The 23,751-nt window shown below is 35.5% G+C and overlaps 1 protein-coding gene across 10 annotated transcripts in view; it reads left to right on the forward strand.

Annotated features, from left to right (window-relative positions):
- LOC148658177 (protocadherin Fat 3-like) overlaps positions 1 to 23,751 on the forward strand; it is a 203,681-nt gene that overhangs the window by 87,466 nt on the left and 92,464 nt on the right. For all 10 annotated transcript variants that reach the window (XM_088639234.1, XM_088639235.1, XM_088639231.1 and 7 more), the window contains one exon: positions 2,485 to 2,799. In XM_088639234.1, the coding sequence (XP_088495360.1) occupies positions 2,485 to 2,799 (315 nt within the window). The remainder of the gene's footprint in view (positions 1 to 2,484; positions 2,800 to 23,751) is intronic.

The following is a 23,751-nucleotide window of genomic DNA, read 5'->3' on the forward strand; positions in this document are numbered from 1 at the left end:
AACTGATCTCGAAACTAGACTTGTTCTTGGGGGAACAAAGGGAACACAAAAGGTACTGAAAATCCTAGAGCTAGAAAATCTGTATTAAAATTTGCCGACCCAGGACCTTCTCCAACCACAGCAGCATTTGTACAGCAGGATTTCCAGAGTGAAGTGAACATGCTGAGCCAGTAGGCTTCTCATGCCAAGGCATGAAGAGGACAAATACAACTTGTGAAGACCGCTTTCCAGAGACAAGCACGGACTGTATGTTCAAGCTACTCACATTGCAATAGGTAGAGAAGTGAATTAAAGGGGAAGTATGGGTATACAGGGTTGTGAAAATGATAGTATTGTTGGGTCCTTAATGACCAAGTAGTGAGGATTTTGGTTTAATATCTCATCCAGTCAGTTGGGGACACCAATGATTAACTGGAGACACGGCAAACAAAGCAAAGAAACATTTCAGGTAAAAATTGAACTTTTATATCAGCTTATGCCAGTAAGATGTTCCAGCCAGTTTTTCAATCTCCTGACCAAATCCCTATTGGAAATCACAGTGTTTTGATTTGATTCTTGGCAAAGATATGCATGCTGTCATGAATCATATTCTTGTAGGCAGAGATGAAAGGAAATTAATGCCCAGGTTCTGGCATCTACAACATTGAGTAACTATATGTCTGATCTGGGTGTGGCAGATATATAGCATCTAAATTAACCCTACAGCCAAAGATTTTTTTTCTTTCTTAGCTACACATAAATCATACTCCCGATTTATCAGTATTTTTTTACATTGCGGGTTCATTTTTCTCTTGTACCCAATGAAGAGATGCTACTCATGTTACATCAGATCAACATACCACTTTCTGCAGATTTGTAGGGATAACTTTTCATTTGTCCCTCTGGCTTTTTATACTACACTGTTATAAATTGAGATGCTTCAGATGCACTTTAAAGCTAAACTAGAGGAATTAGGAATCATGGATCTGTCAGTGACTCCTGCATTCTATAGGAATATACACATTTAGGAATAATTCTAAAGTATCTGCTACACAACTGCACAAATCTTATCCTGGTAAATATTATGATGAGAAACTATGTTGGCCTTTCTAAAACATTCACAACAATTTACCTTTTTTAGTTTACTGCAACATAGTTAGAAAATAAGTGAATTCACTGCCAAGACACTGTAGATATTTGGGGAAAATTAGAGCCCCTTCTGTCTGAAATGATACAGACTTCCATTCAGTTAGAGGTATTTCACAGTGATGTGAATACTGACAAAATTTCTCACTTTTGGAAAAAAAGATAACTCACACTTTATGCAAGCTTCTGACTTGTCTATTTGATTTGCTGTATTGCCAAGCTGTATGCTCAGGAGGCTTATATGAGCAAATTAATACATCACAATCAAAAAGACTTTATTACAGGATGTCTTACTTACGATTATATTTGACATTTCCTCTACGTTATACACATTTCAAACTTCAGTTAGAATATCCATGGTTGGAATGAAGTCAAGTATGCTTTAGAGATTAGTTTTCATCAATATATTTAAATATTATACTGCATGTCTGTTCTTAAGCAGTGGTGTTAAAAGGCAACATCTTCTCTATCCAGTTTTGCAGTGTCTAGGGGAAGTTTGCTTTGTCTTTAGAACCAGTAACTCAAGCTGTCTGTCTGATATTACTGTTTTTATTTTTGTCAACAATGCACAACGCTGCATAATGCTCTGTGCCTTATGTCCAGTATTTTGTGCAGTATTTTTATATGTAGACAGTATCTTCTATACCTGCCATGTCTGTTTCTGATATTTTTAGTAAGCCTAATTATCTTTAAATTCTGAAATGGATCAGAATTTGATCAGGCAGAGATACTGTACCTGCACATAAAGATTCACATCCACCTGTTGCATGCCATCACACAAAACAGCTTGAATAACATTTTCAGTCTTCAGGCACAGGATTCCATTATAACATTGACTGTGCTATGATTCCTCTTTCTCACCCTTTAGGGTATACTGGGATATCATTATATTATACTGTATTGTACTTATTTTGTTCAGGTTTTGAATTTTTTAAACTAATAGCAGCTAGTTTACTATAGTAATATGCATTGCACACTTTGTGATTCTACTCTTAATGATTTACACTGATTACATGGTCTCAGAGAAAGACGTAGATGTATTGAAATGCAATTCTGAAAGCAAAAAATGTAATACTGTAATATAGTATAAGCAGCTGATGTATGACATTCTCACCACATTTTTTTATTTAAAATCTGACTTTGGCCATATCCAGCTGGCTTCTGCAAACTTGTTTTCATATTGCTGCATTTTGCAGGTTCTCTTCATTTTTTAAATTTGCACATGCTAATTAATTCTTTATTCTAACCTAAAGAGTGCAGTATATAATGTTGGTTTTGAAAGCCATACAGTAAGTGATTGTAAGCCAAACACCCTTTAGAGAAATGAATTAAAAGACTGTGAATTTTGTCTCCTGACAGGTATAATCTACACCACTGATATGCTGGATCGTGAGACCAAGGACTCTTACTGGCTCACTGTTTATGCCACTGACCATGGTGTTGTGCCCTTGTACACTGCCATCGAAATATACATTCAAGTGGAGGATGTGAATGACAATGCGCCTCTGACCTCCGAACCCATTTACTACCCTTCAGTTATGGAGAATTCCCCAAAGGATGTGTCGGTGATACAGATAATAGCACAAGATCCTGACTCCACTTCAGGAGACAAGCTGACTTACAGAATCTCTAGTGGGAACCCGCAGAACTTTTTTGCTATAAACGCCAAGACAGGTAAGAGCTCTTGGTTTGATTCCTTGTGGCTATCTACAGTAATGTATTGGTAGAGTGAGTCAACTAAATAAATAGGTCTAGAGGATTAGAGTAATGATTTTTTTCCGTAGTCTTTTTGTTAGGATTGGACAGTCCTAGATAAAATTCAGCTTTTAACTGTTTCATTGTGCGACTACCATAAGTAACAATGTTAATTTTAATGGTTAAAATGCTCTTATATTGGAACGTTTCCATTGCAAAGACAATTGAACTCAACGGGACATAAATAATAAAAACAAAAAAAATCAGGTTTGATTAGATTAAGCTAAAAAAGTACACTCCGTTAGTGATATATTTCTTCCAACTACTCTTGAAGCCTTAGTAAATCACTGTATGTTGTTTGACTTGTAACAAATAACATACATCAAAATTTGCCCATTTTTTGATGGAGCAAGTTAGCCAGGTCGTCGTTTAGGGGAGTGTGAGCTTTGTGTAACAAATCAATTTTAAGGCTGTCCATTATAGAAAATGTTCTTTGTTTAAGTACTGTATGATTGCTCACAGTCAGAATACATTTTTAATTCATAGCATGCTTGATATGCTGCTATAGCCAAAAGGCAACTCCACCAGATATAGTTTATATTAGAATATGCAGCTATCGAATTAGACAGAGCATAACATCACGTGTTTATGTGGTAAAAAACATAAGATGTAGGGGAGTTCTTGTCATTAAGAAGAATGAGTTTGGAAAAACAACCAAGCTAGGGATAATTTGGTGTGGTGGTTGTTGTAAGCCTATGTTTGGAAATATTCAGTAGCAAAGTTATTTTTTTTCTTTAGAATTAACAAATGACATTAAAACTGTTCTGTCCAATACAACCGTTAAGTGCTGCTGTATATTGTATACAATGCTGTAGATGCCATGGTATAATCACAGGATAGTTTGGGAAAGCACAAGAAGCATACAGTAAAGGCATGGTAAAGCACTGTCATGTACAGTATGGTAAAACATGATACAAATTGGTTAAAACCTCAGCAAAGTAAAATATATGCATAGTAGAACTGTGAGAAAGCTGGGAATGCCAGTACACAGTGTAGATGTGAAAAGTTGTAAAGAAAGTTGCAAATAATTAATAGCCACATAGCGGCTACATTAAAATTAAGACATAGTTTCTTACCTTGCCATTCAGTTTGTTCATTTTGTACTTTTTCAAAACGAAGTCAAAGGCTATGTCTTAAGACTTTCTTGTAGCATGTTAGAGTATTAAAATTCAACCTTCTTTTAGCTAAATCCTCTTTACATTTACCACTAAGGGCTTTCTAAAGCCCTGTGTATTTTAATTCTGATTTTGAAAATATATTCCACTGGCTCTAGAATCAGTTTTCTCTGGCAGTAATCTCTAAATATTTTATTCTTTAAGGCTGGAACTCTTATTAAATTTTTATTACTAGCTCTTCAGTAATTCAAGCTGTAGTCATTTTGGGTTTTAAAGCAAGTGAATTAAGAAGCTAATAAGTACAGAAAGCTCTATTTATCAAAAAGTCTGTTTGAGTCCAGCACTCCACTGTGGAAACATATTTATTTATATATTTTGGTGATTATATCCATCCCATCAAAACTCACTCCTTGGATTTTGTCCCAGATGTTTATTATACAGTATATGGAGAAAATATATCCAAATGTTTGTAGAAAGATATTGAAAGGGTAAAACTGATACAATCATGTTTATAACAAAATGTTCATGACACACTCACAGCTAAAACATTTCATTATTACCTGTGTGCATTTACAGTATAAACTCAGATGTCTTACCACGAGTCTTACAGGACTCTCATAAGGATTTCTTATGTTTCCAGTTAGTGCAATATTCCTAGTTTGTTATTCTGTGAGGTGGCACAGTAATGTGCCAACTAGGGATTCTGTGTCACACCCAGTGGGTTCTGGGTTTGATTCCTGTCTCGGACTCCAGTCAGTATGGAGTTTGCAGACGTTTCTTATTAAGGTCTGCTTATACGTAAATATAATTGCTCACACATGAAGAAGGTTCAACAGCTGAACCAAAGAAAATAATTCAGTTGTTCCAGTTTACAACTATCAGTTGCACTATGGACTGGTGTCCTGTCCAGGGGAAGTGTCAGTATCAGTAAGTGTCTGAAATGGGCCCTGGCTCTGCTGCAGTTGTAAAAGACAAAACATGGTCAGACAATAACATGATGTTAGTATCTTTCTAAATTGTGTCATTACATAAATAATTGATTTTGTTTTGAATGCCTTTAATACAAACATGGAAAACTAATAGTAGCATATTTGGTATGTAAAAATGTATTGTGTAGAAGAGACTACCATGCGTGTTATTAAAAAAAAATAGATGTAAATGATGTCCCTTCTTTTCCTAATTCCATGTAATTGGTGAATTGCATGATTGAAGAGCTAACACGGTACTAGGTTTAACTAAGAAACCTGAATCTCTGGCATATGTATGAGAAAGAACTGGTTTAGAAAATCTAATAGGTGTAATTGTAATAATAATAGGTGTAATTGTAACATCTTCAGTCCTGATGGCTTTTAGTCTCAGTGTGCTGAAATGTTATCTTCTAAAACATAACATCAAAAAAATTAAATGAAAGAGTACTATAACTTTTTTTATTGTACTGAATACATTTCCTAATGAACACATACTGTACTCCTTATATTGTGTGTATAATCTTCACAAGTTGTTTACTCCACTTTCTAAAGTATTAGTAGAACAATAAACGATGAAGTGATGTATATTGTATAGTATGTATTATTACACTTAATAAAATTGGCTTCCATGCATAATACCAGTGTCTTAAGAACCAGTTTAACTTTTTTTAAAATACCTCCCAAAGCTGTGAATTGCAATTAAGGACAAATAATTACTTGTTACTGGCTTGTCTCTTAATATGTTAGTAATAAGGTTAACTCACTTCATTAATTGGTGATTGCTTCTTTCCAGTTAGATAAAGTGGTGTGTTAATTAACAGTTTTGTGCACTTTCCTCTGACTATACAGAGACTGTTTAGTGCCATTTCAGATGATGTACGGAAATTGTAAATTCTGCAGTTTTATTAATGGCCTCCTCAGCAGATTACTTGATTGAAAAAGTAGACAGCAATTTGTGCAGAGAATACAATCACCTTGAGTGTCTAATTATCTTTATCTATGGTGTTCAAATAAATACCCAACATGTCAAAACCATTGACTGTAGTTGTAAAGATCATATCTTCTGAAGTTGACTTGATTCTACTGGCAATATTATCATGCATTGCTATCTGATATATATAAATACTAAGCATCAAAATAATTTATCACCATTTTTATGCATGTATGTTTTAAAATAATAAAGAATATGAATATTAAATGTTGATTTAATGTTTATAAAATGTTGATGAAAATGTAGATAAAATTATATGGAATAATTTTCATTGGTCTTTCATGACTGATATGCTCAAGAGACCTTAGCCATAATTGGACACAAGGAATAAGGTGATTTAATCTGTTGAATGTCCTCTTGAAAATACACCAGAAGGAATTATTATTATATTTAGAGAAAATTTCTTTTTTGCTGTTGGTATATTTGAGTAGCACTTTAGGGGAACTTACCAACAGCCGAAGCAAGTATTCTTTAGCGATCAATCAATGTTAACAACCCTGATGGACATCAGCAAGTGTGGTGCACATATGCAGAACAATATGATACTTGCTGTCTACAACAGACCGATTGATGGTCTGGGAAGTGTTTTGTCACTAGAGAATTCCACTTGTAGTAACTGATGGCAGCTGGACTACATGGTGTTACATTGATCTGGTTTTGGTATCACAATTGCCACCCTTCCTGCAGGCACATTCTCAAGTGACAACACGTTGCAGTGATAAGATGATAATGATGATGTCACTGGGAAGATGTGTATTAAAGTATCATAGAGCTGCTGTATACAGTCTTTTAGACTAGATTGATAATGTGCTATATTCTTGACAACTGTAACATTATCAGCCATCATGCTTCATGGGAAATAGAACTTTTTGTGTGAACAAACATTAAGGTGGCTCTTTGATGGGAAATTACTACACGTCCTTTACTATATATGGAATAAAGATAAACCAAGAGTATGGTAATTAACCTCTATTTGTAGATTTCTTTTTTGAAATGCTTTAAAATAAATTTCATACTTTCAGTAAGTAATCTCTAGTTCTGCTGTTCAGCATGTCTTTCCACTCATACTAATAAGATATTGTTTCAGAGCAGTGCATCATTCAGATTTAGACCCACAGCAGTCTGTTTGATTTCTGTTACTCTTCTGTCATTTTTTGTATATGTGAACAATAGGTATGAGGAAGGAGTATACTGTGAGGTTTCTGTGTGCATTAATAGTTAACACTAAAAATAGGACATACAGTTGGTGATTTGAAATCTTTTGAGAAATTACTTGGCAATGGATGCTTAAAAATAATACATTTCTTTAAAATGTATTCCATTTGTAATATACACATTTTTTTTTTCCAGACTGCTGTTTTAGTTTCACCACTGTTCTACATTCATTTTCCTCTTTGTTTAGTACCATAGAGAGCTGAAGAGTTTTAGGTTAACCACCCACTACAGTTATCGCCATACCACGGTACAATGTGATTTTTATAATATATCTGTTTAAGTGAATATTTAAAGAAATATACACTGTGAAACAATTTCATTTTATTCATTTCTTATAGTCCATACTTTCAAAGAAGCCAGGGACCATGCACCTGGTTTACTCCGTGCTTTCATAGAAACAGTGTTATTGTGCTTTTCATACCACAGTAAACAGTTGACTAGTATGAAAAATGTTAGTGGTTTAAAAACTGCAAAAGTCTACATTGTGGGGATACTCCAGTATGCCACATCATCCCTGTTATGCTGCGTGCTTCCTCCATTAGTAATATATTTCTTTTTCAATTCACTTTTACTTAGGTTTGCATAGGTTTTTTATTTAAAAACATATGTTTAAAAATATAGCAATTTTTTTAAAACAAATCCAAAACAACAGTTCAAATACATGTGTGTGTAGCAAATTATGCATCATGCAAAAATTATTGATGATGAGAACCAATTCACCAGAGCTCAGAATTTCCAACACACCTTGGGTGTACTGGTGAGCTTTCTTGCAAGTGAACCCAGCTGCTTTAGATTTTTGCATGTACACTGTAGGTTCTAAGTCTTTAAGGAAACTGGGTCAGCACTATTAATCTAATGTTCAAAGTACAGAATACATGGGCAAGGCTAGTGCTTTAGAACCTGCGAGACATTTATTTGGTCCCTGAGTGCCATTAGCTGTTTCAGCCTAGTCTGGTTAGATACAGACAGATTTTTTTTCTATTTTATTTTGAAATCATGGCATTGCAGGAGCTTCGACTTCAGCGGCAGCGTTCGTGCTGCAGTGTAGCTAATACGATTTATCTTAGTGGCTTAAGTTCTTTTTCACCAAAGAACATAAAACACAAAGGCGTTCAATTGCCTTGAATTACAATTCTCAGAAAAATAGGCTACATGTTATAAATAGATCCCCGGGATTTTTTTTCCCACTGTTTTTCCATTTATCTTTCTGTGACAAAATATATTTTGAAACAAGATCGACTTTAAACATGTTAAAATGCTCTCACAATTTTCGCTCTAGTGCCAGATTAAATCTTAATTACTTATTCGTGCTCTTTCCTTTGAACTGACGTTCACATGTTCTACATCTCCCATGTAATTTTAATCAGAATGCAGGCTTTTCTAATTGCAGACCAGTTCTGTGAATCCTACCTTAATATATGTTATTAATAGTCCGTTGCACTATACCCAGAAAAATACACAAACTGAGTGACAGAACATCAGGAATCTTAGTTGTTAGTAGGAGACCAGCATATACCTGTGAAAGAATTGGTGCCAAAACAATTAAAAAAAAAGACTTTCTCAGTTTTTTGGAAAAATCAAGAGACCTGATTTTAGACCATATAAGAACTTTAACCCTCACACAGGTAACTAATGGTCAACCATGGATTTGATATTTTGATACTTTTTACTTATACGAATCCTCTTCCCTTTACCCAATAACAATGTGCTGGTAAGTAGCAAGCATGAAGTATTAATTGGGTCTGAACTGTGGCTTAATTTTAATTTAGTTTTGTATATTTCTTCTACAGTATTTCACATCACATTTTTACTCATTACACCACGCAAGTTTAAAAGACAAAGGAGCAGGACCGAAGCCATTAGCAGTTTAATTATGGCCTGGGTACAGGATAACATCTTAAGTTTAATTCACTGAACAAATCAGTAATTGATGCTGTAAGTGTTAAAATTATATGAGAGGGCAGTGAGTGACAGAATAAGTTATAACCTTATAATGCCTTTCAGGCCAACTTTGAAGTGTCAACTTTCTGTCATATTTACTTTCTCCATGGCACCTTTCTGACTGACAGAAAATAGAATAGTTAGAAATCAGTGTGTTCCGGGGCACAGTGTGTTATTTTATTTTCATCCAGTCTTAAAACCTTACTTGTTAATATAATCTTTAGCATAAAGTATAGACATTTTAAACACAAGAGAAGTATATAATTGTCCACTTCAAATATATATAAGATCTATTTTAATTTAAATAATGTATATAACTCAAAAGGAATTTATCATAGATAGACACTGAAAAAATTATATTTGAATAGAAAGATATTTATGTAGATAGCTAGACAGGTCAGTAGTTTAATGGATCAAAGCCATTTCAGTTTCTACTTGAATTCTAACTAGAGAGCTTTGGTTTTACATTACCGAGGACAAAACATTGCATAGGATATATTGTGAGTATTGATGATTTTTACTAAATTATCAATACTAAATGGTAATTTGGTAATCTTGCAGCATCGTTATCTACCACATATATGAGCTGTCTTGATATTCATGCCAGTAGAGTTATGACTAAAAGAATCTATAAATTGATTAATTTTGTAGGGCTGGTGCTGAAATTGGATCTACATCATTATCTGGAGGAGTGATTTTGTATTTTTAAAGGTTTCTGTTTCAAAAATCAAAAAACACAATTCCATTCCTCTCAAGTGATCTGTTAGACATTTTCTTGAATGCTTATGAGTGTATTACTATTCGGATTCTAATTTCACTGCATGATGTTTCACTATCCTAAAAAATCTTGTGCTACTTAACATTTTTGTTATAGATGAGAATGTTAGGAAAGAGTGCTGTTCCTATAGGGTTTCTACAGCTAATACTTTCATGAACTCCTGAACAGCAATGGGCTTCAGATCCACCCTGTACTTAAAGAGTGTGGTGTTAGCTGGTGCTTATGAGTAAGACGCACTAAGATGCTTTCATTTTATGAGTGGCGTCTTTAGCCTCAAACATGTGGATAAAGTATAAAACCTAAAACTACCTTCGTATAACATAGAAAATGCAGTGTACATGGAGGACTGAGTAATTTAAAACCACTTTATCTACTTGTTGTGGTTAAAAGGGTGAAGGTTCCAACCTCATGGCATTTAAAACCTTTGACAGCAGAGGTACAGTGCCTTCGATTATTGTTAGGTTGGTTCTGATAAAGATCTGCTAAGCAATCTGAGACATTGTGGGATAAAAGCCTTTTGGTAGAACAAAGTACTTACACTTTATTCTCCATTTCTTGTAACTGACCTAAATCAGGAGCTTTAACTAAGCTTAAATAAGAAGATATCCCCAGCAGTGTCTTTGCGTGCGTTCTGTATTTTCAAGCAATAAACAAAACCTTTTTTTAAAGAAATAAACTACTGGAGAAAATTAGAGGAGTAATGAAGCATCAAGTCTCTGGAGAACGGTGTTGAAGGACAACTTTAAAACTGGAATAAAAAGCCTCATGTCTTACTATGGGGCACTGAGTTCAAGACAGTCTTCAGGAGCTAGGAATCCCAGATGCATTGCTTTTCTTACTGTACCATTAACTTTAACTCCGATATATTCACTTCTCCTGTCCATTGCAGTTTAATGGACCATACAACTCTGGAGAAGTAAAATCTTTTTTTTTCTGAAGATGCAAAGCAATAATCACTGTGCATTTGCTTACAATAGAGAGTGATTTACAGCTTTCTGTAAGCACTTCAGAGTTGCAAGCCTCACCATGTTTTGCCAAGTGGCTTCAAATGATTAGCTTATTCAGTGTGTGTTTTCTTCAGTAATCTTCATGTGTACTTTGCATGTAAACGGAGTTGGGAAATAATTTTAATTTCCACTTCATCATTTTTTAGGTTGCGATTGCTTGAAAAGCTATCTATATGGTAATCAACAATTCTCCAGGCAGGTGAGGGGCATCTTTCATATACTCATTAAAAAAAGCTATGGTAGTTCTCTTTCAAGTCAAAAGATACTGCAGATACAATATTTGAATTTAATCAATTCCCTTTCGCTTTCCTTCAGTATCAAGATACAGTTTTAATTCCAAGGATTTTAACTTAATATTTAAAAGTTAGGTTACCAGTGACATGCATGTGTAACACAGTCACATGAAAATATGTTCTGAGTGTATATTTTTTACATATGTAGTAAAATATAACCATTATTTTTATATAACATTTTTTTAAAATATGCCCCATTAAGCATTAGTAGGATTATGCTATAGAAGGTGACTTAATTAAACCTTTTCTTCAAATTTACCTTTGAATAAGTGCATAAACTTCTGGATAATTGTGTTCCAGAGGTATTTTTTTCCAATCGTAGTTTTCCCATCAACACAGAGGAAAATTAATTTGACTGTTTATCATGTTATTTAATTTTCACTGATTATTCAAGGGTGTTCAACCTCAAAACTGCCTAAGAGAAAACAGATGGAATTGTAATTGTGCATGTAATTAGAGTTAACTCTTTCAAAGCCTGAATGTTTCATATGTTTCTGGTTTATAGACAGATACCTTAAGACTCCAGAGGGGGTTATGCTCACAGTAAATCTGAAATGGTTAAACCATGGGAGATGAACACGAGTAAACAAGCAAGGGATTGGATTTACAATGTCTGTGATCCTTTTTTGTTTTAAGTGTGCAAAAAGGATTTCAACAAACCAAGGGAATGGCTGAAGGAGACAAAAACAGGCTCAGTCCAATGCCCTGAATATCCCATTTATACAGTCTGTGCTGGCATGAGTCATTTTGCTAAAAGATTGGTTTCTCGTTGTTCTTGGCTGCTTACAGTCATTACTTATCTTAATAGAGGAGGTCTTAGCTCATGGTTAAATCTGCAGGAGTGTTCAATTTTGGCTCCAAAGCAGAGAATTTGAAGCTTTCACAGCGGTGCCTAAAAGTAAAATAGTTTAGGTTTACTGCATGGGAGTAACTGAGCTTTTTTACCTTGTGGGGACTTGCTTTCAGGCTGAAGTCAACCGCACAGGGTAGTTAATATCAGACCTGAACTACTTGAAGGAGTACTGAGTGAAATGTATTTGCTTGCACTATTTGGATAACTGAGAACAGGATGCTAATAGAGCTATTGATAGCAGCTGCATCTTGCAGTATCACTATGAGACTGATTATCATATCCCAGCAATTAAACACCTTTAACCTTGACAGATGGTTTGGCAAATTAATGAGAATGCAGATAGTAGTATGTTTCCTCCACTAAAGGTTACCTAGTAAGCACATGTTCTTTACGTGCCATATTGGCTTAAAAGTAGATAATGTACCAGATAATAAAATGTGACAGGACCATGTCAGTTAGAACTCTAAAAAGAATACCTAATAAGCTGGCTCGCTCCACTTATTTTTATTTTTTTTAAAACACCTACTCACAAACATTAATAGGGATGGAGCAACGGGGCTCTGAATGCAGCTCTGCACCAACTACATGAGAGTCATTTGATAAACAGGACCAAATCAGAATCAATTCTTGCAGTATTGAGTTATACTTCTTGCTGGGCTATTCTCATAGCACTTTACTGCTGCTTGTCTCAACACTAATTTGTACTTGATAAGAATGTGAATATGTAGTGGGAGCATTAAAAATGGAAGAAATTAGTATTAGGACCAATAGCGTTTGTTGAGTTTTAATGCCTCTCACTGTAGAACTGGGGCATTGTAAAGAAAGTCCTGAATTGATATTCATATACCATTAATAACTATTCATAATAGCACACGATGAAATTATATATTAAGTACTAATTCCAAATTAGTATTTTTCTTGAGCACATTTCAGATCAGAGCGTTGTCATTTTTTATTGTGTTTGTCATGACACTCATAAAAATGACAAATATTATCTTAAGAGAAGATATAGTATTGAATAAAATTGCTGGACTTAACACTGTAAATATTTTAGATCATTTAATTTGGCAGACCCTGAGGCAATTAGGCATCACATTTGTCAATTATTTTTTGATGCATCGTTATATCACACTACTCACCCTTCAGCAAATTGCGTTTACTGGTGTTTTATTTATATAGAACTGGCTTGTGGGAAATGTAATGTTTGCTAACATCTTTAAATCTTCAGTCTGTCCTAGTCTTTTTAATTTGTTGAATGTGGAACTGCCAGCGTTCAAGGAAAAGAGAATGAAAATCAATATGGATTCAATGCTTATTTGACTTGAGGCAACAAAGAGCAACTGGAGATGCATAACGTCTTCTTTTAAGCATGTTGGACACTGCAATGAATGCAATTAGATACTGAAACCAATACCATAGAGCTATTATTGAAAGGCAAGCGTCCATGACCCGGGAGATCATTCTACCAATGGTCTTTGGGGAAAAGCAGATTTAAAATATCCAAGAGCATGACACGTGGAGGTGAAACCAGGGAGGATCTCTCCTCTCACTCAAGTTTATTGAACGGACATACTTCTCATTTTTACACCATTGTCATTAGTCAAGCACTGCATGAGTCCTTCAGGGCAAGAACTGCTTGATTTATAACAGTGACAGAGGGAAAAGAGATTGTTAAGGATTCTTCCACCAGTCAGTTGATCATAATGACACCTAACCACGTCATTTACAGCACTGAAAATGTCCTGATTTCAGTCCTGGCTGCACAGGATATCTGTAAGCACTAAATCCACAACCGTGTCTGATTATCAATGATCAGTTTTATCTTTGCACTTTAAATTAGATAGAATGAACAGCTTAGGCTGTATTGTATTTTTAATGTCTGTGAATAAAAACTACATATTGTACCATGCTCTGTCTTCACGCAGGTCTATGAGGTGTCTCTACTTTTTCTGAAGACATGCATTAACATGCATAACCAGTTTTAGGTTTGCCTTATTTGGATCCAGAGCTACTGTATAAACTGGTTTTCTCATCTTTAATGATTCAGTTTCTTTCATACACTGAAAAAAGAAAAGATGAATGGGACCTTCATTATATATTTCTTCATGTGTTCTGTAAATATATATAAAGATTTAAATTAATTGGCTGACAAAAATTATGATCATGGTGATGCAAATTTCTAGGACAGAAAAATATATTAATTGAGAATGCACAAATGAGTGTTGTATAAAAAGATATAAAACGTTCATAAAAATAAATAAATCCTCTTTCATAATTATTGGTATTACTACTCTTATTGTTCTTAAAGAAGCAGGTGATCCTTCTAGCTGCTAATCCTTTGCAATTGCTTTAGTGCTTATCCTTAGTTTAGATGTAGAAAAATCTAAATTTGAGAATGCCTTAATAAAGCTGAGTTAAGCTCTTCCGCTGGAAAAAAATCTCTGCTTTCATCTAACATGAAGTCAGAGTCATGTGTTATGAATTAAATAATGTCTGTTTTAACTAAATATGGGTTATAAATGCACACAATAATGTTTGTTTTTAATAAAACGATTTAAGGGACACACCGCACAGAACTGAGACCTACTGTAGGATTAGTAGCAACATTCTGAGCATTTTATTCCTTTGACTACAGGAATGTATTGTCAAAGAAAAAATGCATTTTCCATGCTGCATTCTCTATTTAAATAAGCACAAAATGAAACTTAAAAAGATTAATATTTTACAAATTAAAGTTAAAGCTTAAAGTCATAGTGTAGGTATTCAAGGACATTTACAGTACATGGTTTTGTGCTGTAAATAATTGTTATTGAATATGTAGATAGTCATTGACACATTGGCTAATTAGCCAATTAATTGTGTCATACTTTGTACAATGTGACATTACTTTTTCTCAAGCAGATTGTCCAACTAATTATTTTCAAATTGGGTGAAGAAAGTTATGACAAATATCGAAGAATAAAGTTAAAGAAGGCAGACATAATATGAAAGTGGCAGAAAACTTTGGTATTAAACGGGAGATTAATAGGTACTGTGAAAGCAAACTAGTACAAGCAAACATCTGTACAAATGTGGGAGATCCAGTAAAATATCTTTGAAAACAGAAATATGAATTGCTTGAAAGCCTTGACTAATGGCTAAGGTTCTACTAAATTATTTTACAGAACATCTGTTCTTAACAGAAGGTTGAAATAATACCTGAACAAATAGTGCTTCATTGGATGTAAGCCAAGCTGCAAACGTAGTGTGACCTGCCTGCCAGAATGTTAACGGACATGCCTGACAAGTACTCTGCTAGTATCTTATAGTTTAATACAATGATTCTCCATCCTGGCCCTGGGTAACCCCTGTGTCTTCTGTTTTTTGCTCCAGCTGAGTTCTTAATCACAGGCTAATTTACTTTGATTTTCTATTTGAGGCCTTTTTTTAATTTGCTTTCTGTTCTTAAAAGAGCTGAATAGGATTTGTAATTGGTATGAACCCTGTGCTAATTAGTGAGTTGCAAAGATTGCCTGCATTCAGTTGGTTGTAGCTGAAATACAACCAATTGGATTTAAGCAGAAGGAAAAGTGAGTCAATGTGCGAGTTGCCTGATATAGTGTCATTCCCACCTGTGACTGTTCAACAACTATTAATCACCTATTTAAAGCTTACTTAGAATTAAGGAAGCAAATTCATAATCAACTTGTCAAGGAAAGACCGCATACTATTTTGTGTACTGATGTTGTTGGAAGTTATGCACATTAGAGTGTTTTTTTAATTTAAAGCAAAAAACAGGTCACTTACAGACCCAAATTAGCACTGGTGATTAAGAACCCATTTGGGACAAATTCCAACAGAGACTGGGGCACTCCACAACCAAGACTGAGAACCACTGGCTCGTGGACAAATTGTGACTTTTTAAAGCTAAAACCAGAGTACATTAGGGGATGAAACACAGTACAAATGTCCTGATGTCCTGTACTGTACGCATTACCAACTACAGTGGGACTTAAACCAATGGTTTAGTCTTGCATTAGCTCTTCTGACACTGGATACAAGCTGACATCTAAAATATGCAGACAACCTGATACTTTGGATTCCAAAAAGAATGCTCAAAACACCGGACTGACAATTGCTATCACCTGACCTGAATTGAAATTTAACCAGTGGATCTGAAACAAACAACTGCTCGAAATTCCATCAATTATATTGCACCTAAAGTTGATAACTTTGAAAGACAGAGAAGAAAATCAATATCAATTCAAAACTTTGGAAGCTGTAAAAGAGAACAAAGGAAGACTGTAAATATTACCTTAGGGCATACAGTGCCTTGCGAAAGTATTCGGTCCCCTTGAACTTTTCAACCTTTTGCCACATTTCAGGCTTCAAACATAAAGATATAATTTTTTTATTTTATGTGAAGAATCACCAACAAGTGGGACACAATTGTGAAGTGGAACGAAATCTATTGGATTTTTGAAACTTTTTTAACTAATAAAAAAATGAAAAGTGGGGCGTGCAAAATTATTCGGCCCCCTTGCGTTAATACTTTGTAGGGCCACCTTTTGCTGCGATTACAGCTGCAAGTCGCTTGGGGTATGTCTCTATCAGTTTTGCACATCGAGAGACTGAAATTCTTGCCCATTCTTCCTTGCAAAACAGCTCGAGCTCAGTGAGGTTGGATGGAGAGCGTTTGTGAACAGCAGTTTTCAGCTCTTTCCAAAGATTCTCGATTGGATTCAGGTCTGGACTTTGACTTGGCCATTCAAACACCTGGATACGTTTATTTGTGAACCATTCCTTTGTAGATTTTGCTGTATGTTTGGGATCATTGTCTTGTTGGAAGATAAATCTCCGTCCCAGTTTCAGGTCTTTTGCAGACTCCAACAGGTTTTCATCCAGAATGGTCCTGTATTTGGCTGCATCCATCTTCCCCTCAATTTTAACCATCTTCCCTGTCCCTGCTGAAGAAAAGCAGGCCCAAACCATGATGCTGCCACCACCATGTTTGACAGTGGGGATGGTGTGTTGAGGGTGATGAGCTGTGTTGCTTTTACGCCAAACATATCGTTTTGCATTGTGGCCAAAAAGTTCGATTTTGGTTTCATCTGACCAGAGCACCTTCTTCCACATGTTTGGGGTGTCTCCCAGGTGGCTTGTGGCAAACTTTAGACGAGACTTTTTATGGATATCTTTGAGAAATGGCTTTCTTCTTGCCACTCTCCCATAAAGGCCAGATTTGTGCAGTGTAAGACTGATTGTTGTCCTATGGACAGACTCTCCCACCTCAGCTGTAGTTCTCTGCAGTTCATCCAGAGTGATCATGGGCCTCTTGGCTGCATCTCTGATCAGTCTTCTCCTTGTCTGAGCTGAAAGTTTAGAGGACGCCCAGGTCTTGGTAGATTTGCAGTGGTCTGATACTCCTTCCATTTCAAGATGATCGCTTGCACAGTGCTCCTTGGGATGTTTGAAGCTTGGGAAATCTTTTTGTATCCAAATCCGGCTTTAAACTTCTCCACAACAGTATTACGGACCTGCCTGGTGTGTTCCTTGGTCTTCATGATGCTCCCTGCGCTTTCAACAGAACCTTGAGACTATCACAGAGCAGGTGCATTTATACAGAGACTTGATTACACACAGGTGGATTCTATTTATCACCATCAGTCATTTAGGACAACATTGGATCATTCAGAGATCCTCGCTGAACTTCTGGAGTGAGTTTGCTGCACTGAAAGTAAAGGGGCCGAATAATTTTGCACGCCCCACTTTTCATTTTTTTATTAGTTAAAAAAGTTTCAAAAATCCAATAGATTTCGTTCCACTTCACAATTGTGTCCCACTTGTTGGTGATTCTTCCCATAAAATAAAAAATTTATATCTTTATGTTTGAAGCCTGAAATGTGGCAAAAGGTTGAAAAGTTCAAGGGGGCCGAATACTTTCGCAAGGCACTGTATAAAACACAAGAAAGGTTACAAATGAGAAAAGGCTATTTAGCATATGAAATGTGGGAAATTAGGCATTTAAAAAAAAGATATTGATTATATCTTGGTGGTACAGTGTGCCAGGCCCACGACATGTGATACAGTCTGAACTCACATATATCTACAGTGAATGAGGAAGTAAATTGGATCGATCACAAAAGTCAACAACCTTTGATCTCTTTTCAACTATGTGCAGTGTTATAACATAAAAAGTGATGTGTAAGGGATAATTTCTACTTGTTATATATTTTATTGCTCTGTATTGTGTTCCTTAGTATGCAGGTAAGATAGAAATGTCCTTCATTCTTTTACTGTTCATGGTAATGCTCTGGTTATAAAAAACTGCATAAATATAAGAATTTGTATTTATTTTTCTGAAACCATTACTAATAAAAAATGTGCCTATTGGGTTTGATGATGTTCTTGCACTTGCTGCATGGGGATGATAAGTAAAACACCATTAAGAACAAACTGAAAGCAAACATTGGACCATATATCTGTTGCAGTATATTTGATTTCTTAAGATTCAGTGCCGGCATTCCAGTGGCAAATGCTGAATGTCAGTAGGATATAGTGTTCCTGAAATTTAAGTATAATAAAGGGATTTGTCTCTCTGATTCCAGCTTATCTCAGGAGTTTGCCATCTCCTGGCTCATGATGAAGCGCAGTGTGTCAGCTTGTGATAGTGGATTTAGAGCAAGATTCAGTTCTTGCCCTTGGTAATTGTAGAAACAACATGAAGCACAAACTATAAGAGTCACGGCTCAAGTTCCCACAACATGTACTGTGGGCAGTTTATAACCTGACGTGTTAAACTTTTGTGTAGAGAATACTTTATTTCCCTATATAAACCCAAACCTTGAAAGAAATGCTTGATATTTTTGACCTGAGAGCTACAGTATCACACTTCAGTCATTTTGAAAGTCATTTGGTTCAGTCCTATGTCCATAACCACCACTTTGCGTAGCGATATCATTTTATGAAACCAGACACCAGTTTGCCTTTAAATTGTGAAGGCTGTACACTAATTTGATTCTTGCTCTGTTCCCAGTATTTCTATTTTTATCATATGGTTCTCCTCAGATGCTGGGAAACAAAACAGAATTACAATGATGTTTCAATAAAAGCTGACCTTTGAACTAAAACATTAATCCACATCATAGACATCATATTCTGAAGCCTGAAACACAGATATAATATATCTATAACTTGTCGCTATTAGTTGTATAGCTGTGCTGGACACATCCCTTGACTTTTTCAGGGCTAAGTAAAAATGCTAAATCATATTAATATAGATAATTATATATAATATAAAATATTAATAAAACAATATGTTATACATAAACTGCAGGGTAGTTAAATTATTTAAAAATTATCATGTATGCAACTACCAATATGATTACAATAGAATCACATTGGTATCAATATTTCTAATTTTCTTATTTATAATGGGGTTTGAAGTTTAAGTCAATTAGGCACTTCTAAGGAAAATAGTTTTCTCTTCTAAAATAATGATTGCAAAACTGTCTTGCTTCAGAACTCTAGAAACACTGCTGTGCCAGAGTCTAATTAGGCAACAGCATGGCACAAACTGCTTTTCCTCTCTGTATGTGGAGGTCATTACTGCTGTGGCAGTGGCCACACCACAGCTGGAAATGTTTAGTCAACTGTGGTACTACTGGAGTAGCTCCTCACCTCTCCAAGGATGCAGAAACACATTAGAGGTGTGTAATTGTAGTGAGCCACTAAGATTCATGACCTTGTCAGAAGCTAATGAGGAATGGCACTGGCTGGTCACAAGCAAAATGTAGGGTTACTGTACTGGAGCCATGCAATAGGATGGCAGTCTGGAGTGAAACAAGCTGCACTGCACAGCTTCCTACAGTAGTCAAACTACTAATCCCGAAATACCAGGATACAAGAAGCTTCAGCATGCAGAAATGTAAAGAATGTAATTTCTTGCCCACAGTTTGCTGCTCAGAATTGAAATTTTTGCTGGAGTGCATCTCCAGCAAAAAAATGACCACACATTAAAACTTTGTCATTTGCTGCTGTTGACAGTCAATTACGGACTTTTAGTGTGAGGTATAGTGTGAGGAATATTTGTGAGCTACAATCTTTTCAGGCCCTAGGTGTTGATTAAACTGTCATATCGTTGGGTTTGGGGTTGTTTTTTTTTTTTTATTTGAATGCCCAAATTAGACCACCCTGACTCTAATATCTCATAAAAAATAATTGTGTGCTATCACTTCATGCTTTTTCATAGAAACGTTATTGAACTGTTTTCTTGTGTTTCTGAGTGAAGCTGACTCTAGAGCTATACAGGTCCCCCCTGCAAATATTAATTGGAAGGCATCATGCAGTTAATATGAGCTATATGAATTTAATACTGGAGACTTTCCAGGTTAAGTACTTGACAACATTTTAAAATAGCACCCCCTGATTTTGGAGTAATTAACTGCAACATATTCAGATGTACTATGTACGGTATTTGAGAATGCACAGTACCAGATACTGTATGTAACTAAATTTAAAAAGATCCTTTATATTGAGGTCGCCAGTCCTAGTCCTGGAAGGTGAAGTGAGGTTTATAGTCCAGCATGAGCTCATTACTGGCTTAATCAGACCAGTTTAACAGCTTTTCCAAGTTCTTAAGGCACTGATACTTTGAAGACCTGGAAAACCTGTAGAGACACGGTCTTTCCAGGACCAGCATTAAAAGCCCGTTTCCAGTCATAATTTATTCTAGGGTTTTGTACATATACTCTGGAGTAAGACCTTGTGTAATCCTATAGCTGTAAAAGGCATTCCTCTCTAGTTTGGTTGTAATTCTTTTCTTGATCTGAGGTGTGACTTTCATGTCCTAGGTAATTATGTTTGAACATTCTGTATTTATTATATTTTAGATTTATTAATTTAGCTTTTTCAAACAACTGAGAACACAAATTAAAATTGGTTTAAGGTTGATAATGAAAGTGTTGCTGCATGACAGTGATGCAAAAAGACTAAGCACATCAGACACATCCTAACACTAACCCCTTCAGAGTTGATTTCAACCTGTCAGAGGCTGAGGGGTTGAGAAACTGGAAAATTTATTTCCAGTGCTTTCTGAAAGGTTTTTTATATGGTCTTCAAAATAAAAATAGGCAGTTTTTCTGCTATAGTCTCACAACTGAATTGTTTACATTTTATTTTCTTAATTTGTTCAGTGCCCATCCATATAGGTATATAAACAGTAAGTATGTGGGTACCCTCAGTTTTGAAATTCCATGGGAATCTTCACCCACAATGCGATACATTGCTTTGAAGGAATTGGTTAAAGAAAGACCTGGTAAATGGCAGTACAAAAATGCTGAATCTTATAACACTATCCCTCACTTGCAGTGCAAAATAAATGGATAGCTGGAATTTTAAGATCCTCACCAGTCTCAGTATAATTTTTCTTTGTATTTAGTGGTAATGTTCACTTAAAGGTAAAGCTGAACTCTAAGCCGAGTGTGCTAAGCTTCATACTAACAGTACTTTTCAATTAAATATAGCAGGGGTTCTTTTGCCCGAGGGTAGATGAAGGACACCTTTTCCTGCTCAGGCATTTACAAGCATTCCTTTTAACACTGGACCTTCCAACCTTATAAAGTAATCAAATTAATGCCCAGGCACTTACTACATGTGCAATTTTCCTTATTAGTTTATTCTCCATTTAATTCCAATTGCACTGGAGCTTTTCTGCAGTAGTGTGCTGAGTGCACTGGCATGTGGAGAGTCTGGCTAGCAGGGAGACATGGATTTGAAGCATCTCAGGGGACCTGGCTGACATCCATGTCCTCCTCATCCATGACTGAAGGTGGGAAGATCAATCTCCATGGCACCCATTTTTTACATCTCTCCCTCGATCACTGCATTTAAGTATTGAAAAGCATGAAGCCGGCCACAAACCTTTGACGTTTTCCATTATAGTAAAGCTTATTTCGGGCATGAGGTTCTGCAATTATTAAAAAACACATTTAATCTTAGATTTAATCATGGCCCACGGCATTAAACAACATGCCTTGGACAACATTCCTTTTAAACTGTGAAATAACAGACATTGTTTTACCGTGAACTTTATTAAAATGCCTTTCAAAGCCCATCTTCCTGTTTTGGTTAAGTCATTTAGGGTTTTGCATTAAAGGTAATTAATTTTTTATGTGTAAAATACTCTGGCTTGACAGGAAAAGATCCCCTTTGGACCTGAAGGCAATTTTGCCGTGCACATCACGAAATTCAATTTAATTAATTTGATTATGATAATATTTAATTAATTTGATGGATTTCTGATGGAGTGATTTGATTTTACCCATCTTGCTCTTCACCTGGAGTTGCAGGTGCAAGGGGTAGGCAAGTTGTAATGAGACTCCTGCATCTTTCGAGCTGCTTTTGGAGTATTTACTGTATAACAGAGCTTAATCCTTCTTTTGAAATATTTTATAAAAATTATAGAACTGTTTATATATTTTAATTGTACTTGTCCTATTCATTTTGAATATGATTTTAATGGGTTTAGATTGTTCCTTCCTCAAATGAGGTCTTGCTTGACTGTGGGTTTTGAGGGTTCATGGATTTAGTCCGACATAGACAAGGAGTGCCTAATGTTTCCTCACCCAAAAACTGCAGCAGCACTTTTTCAAAGAAGCATTTTATTCTGTGCTAAGCTTACTGTCATGTATGCTCCATTAACTTTCTTCCCAGGAGATACATTTAGCTTTCTGCTCCTCTTAAACTTCAAATATTGCTTACACTACATTTTAGAATAATAGTTCAGGGTGGCCAGAAGAGTTTATATGCTTGTGATGTGCCAAGTAAGTTAGTGTTTTTTTTTTAAATAGGCTATCCATTTCAAAGACTTTAGATGGCTTAAATGTGCAGAATATACTGTATATCTTAATGGACAGAATGGTGGCAAGAAAGAAGTGGTGTTAAAGGCAAAAGATATTTGGAGCATAATAATTGTTCTGTGATCTTTCATGGCGAATTAGGTGTTTGGTTAAATAAATTATTATTGCTATCTCTGCATTCCACACTTACACAGAGAAATGTTATAGTTTAATCATGTAGAATTTCTAAGTTATCTTTATTTTGAGGGGGGATTGGCATTAGCATTTAAAGACCTATTCTTTCCACCAGTGTTCTTCTTGCGTTCTTGCCTTGTTGGCTGTTACTGATAGGGGCTAAATAGTTTTATGTGATTTTTATGAAGATGGCTTTATATTTTATGAAGAGGGGTAAAAATCGTATATCTAATTGACTGTATGAATGTGCAGATCCAGCCCACAGGGAGGATGCACTAGAGGTTCAAAGTTTAGTTTGTTCACAGTACTGTATCAGTGTTTACCTGAGCACCATGTGTTCTCTCGTTGCCATGTTGTAATAGAAAACACCACCTCATCCATCTTGGTCCATCCTGTTTTCACCGTTTAGTACGCATGAGAGATGGCATTCCTGGTTGGGAATTTGCCACATGTTGCAAAGTCTTAACGGGAAAGTGATTCTTGACCAATAATATTGAAAAACATCTAGGTTTTAGAAAACTAAACCGCAAAACGGCAGAGAAGTTGCAGTTGAATAAATGACATCAGCGTACTTTGTATTAGCTCTACGTTTTGTAACACCTTACTTATGTGCGCATTACAGTATATAAGCGTGACTTTTGCTTGGGAAGCTAAGCAAATAAATTTAACTGTAATGCAATTTCACCATTTTATTCGCC

The sequence above is a fragment of the Lepisosteus platostomus genome, chromosome 7 (genome assembly GCF_059453375.1).
Source record: "Lepisosteus platostomus isolate fLepPlt1 chromosome 7, fLepPlt1.hap1, whole genome shotgun sequence".
Taxonomy (NCBI): domain Eukaryota; kingdom Metazoa; phylum Chordata; class Actinopteri; order Semionotiformes; family Lepisosteidae; genus Lepisosteus; species Lepisosteus platostomus.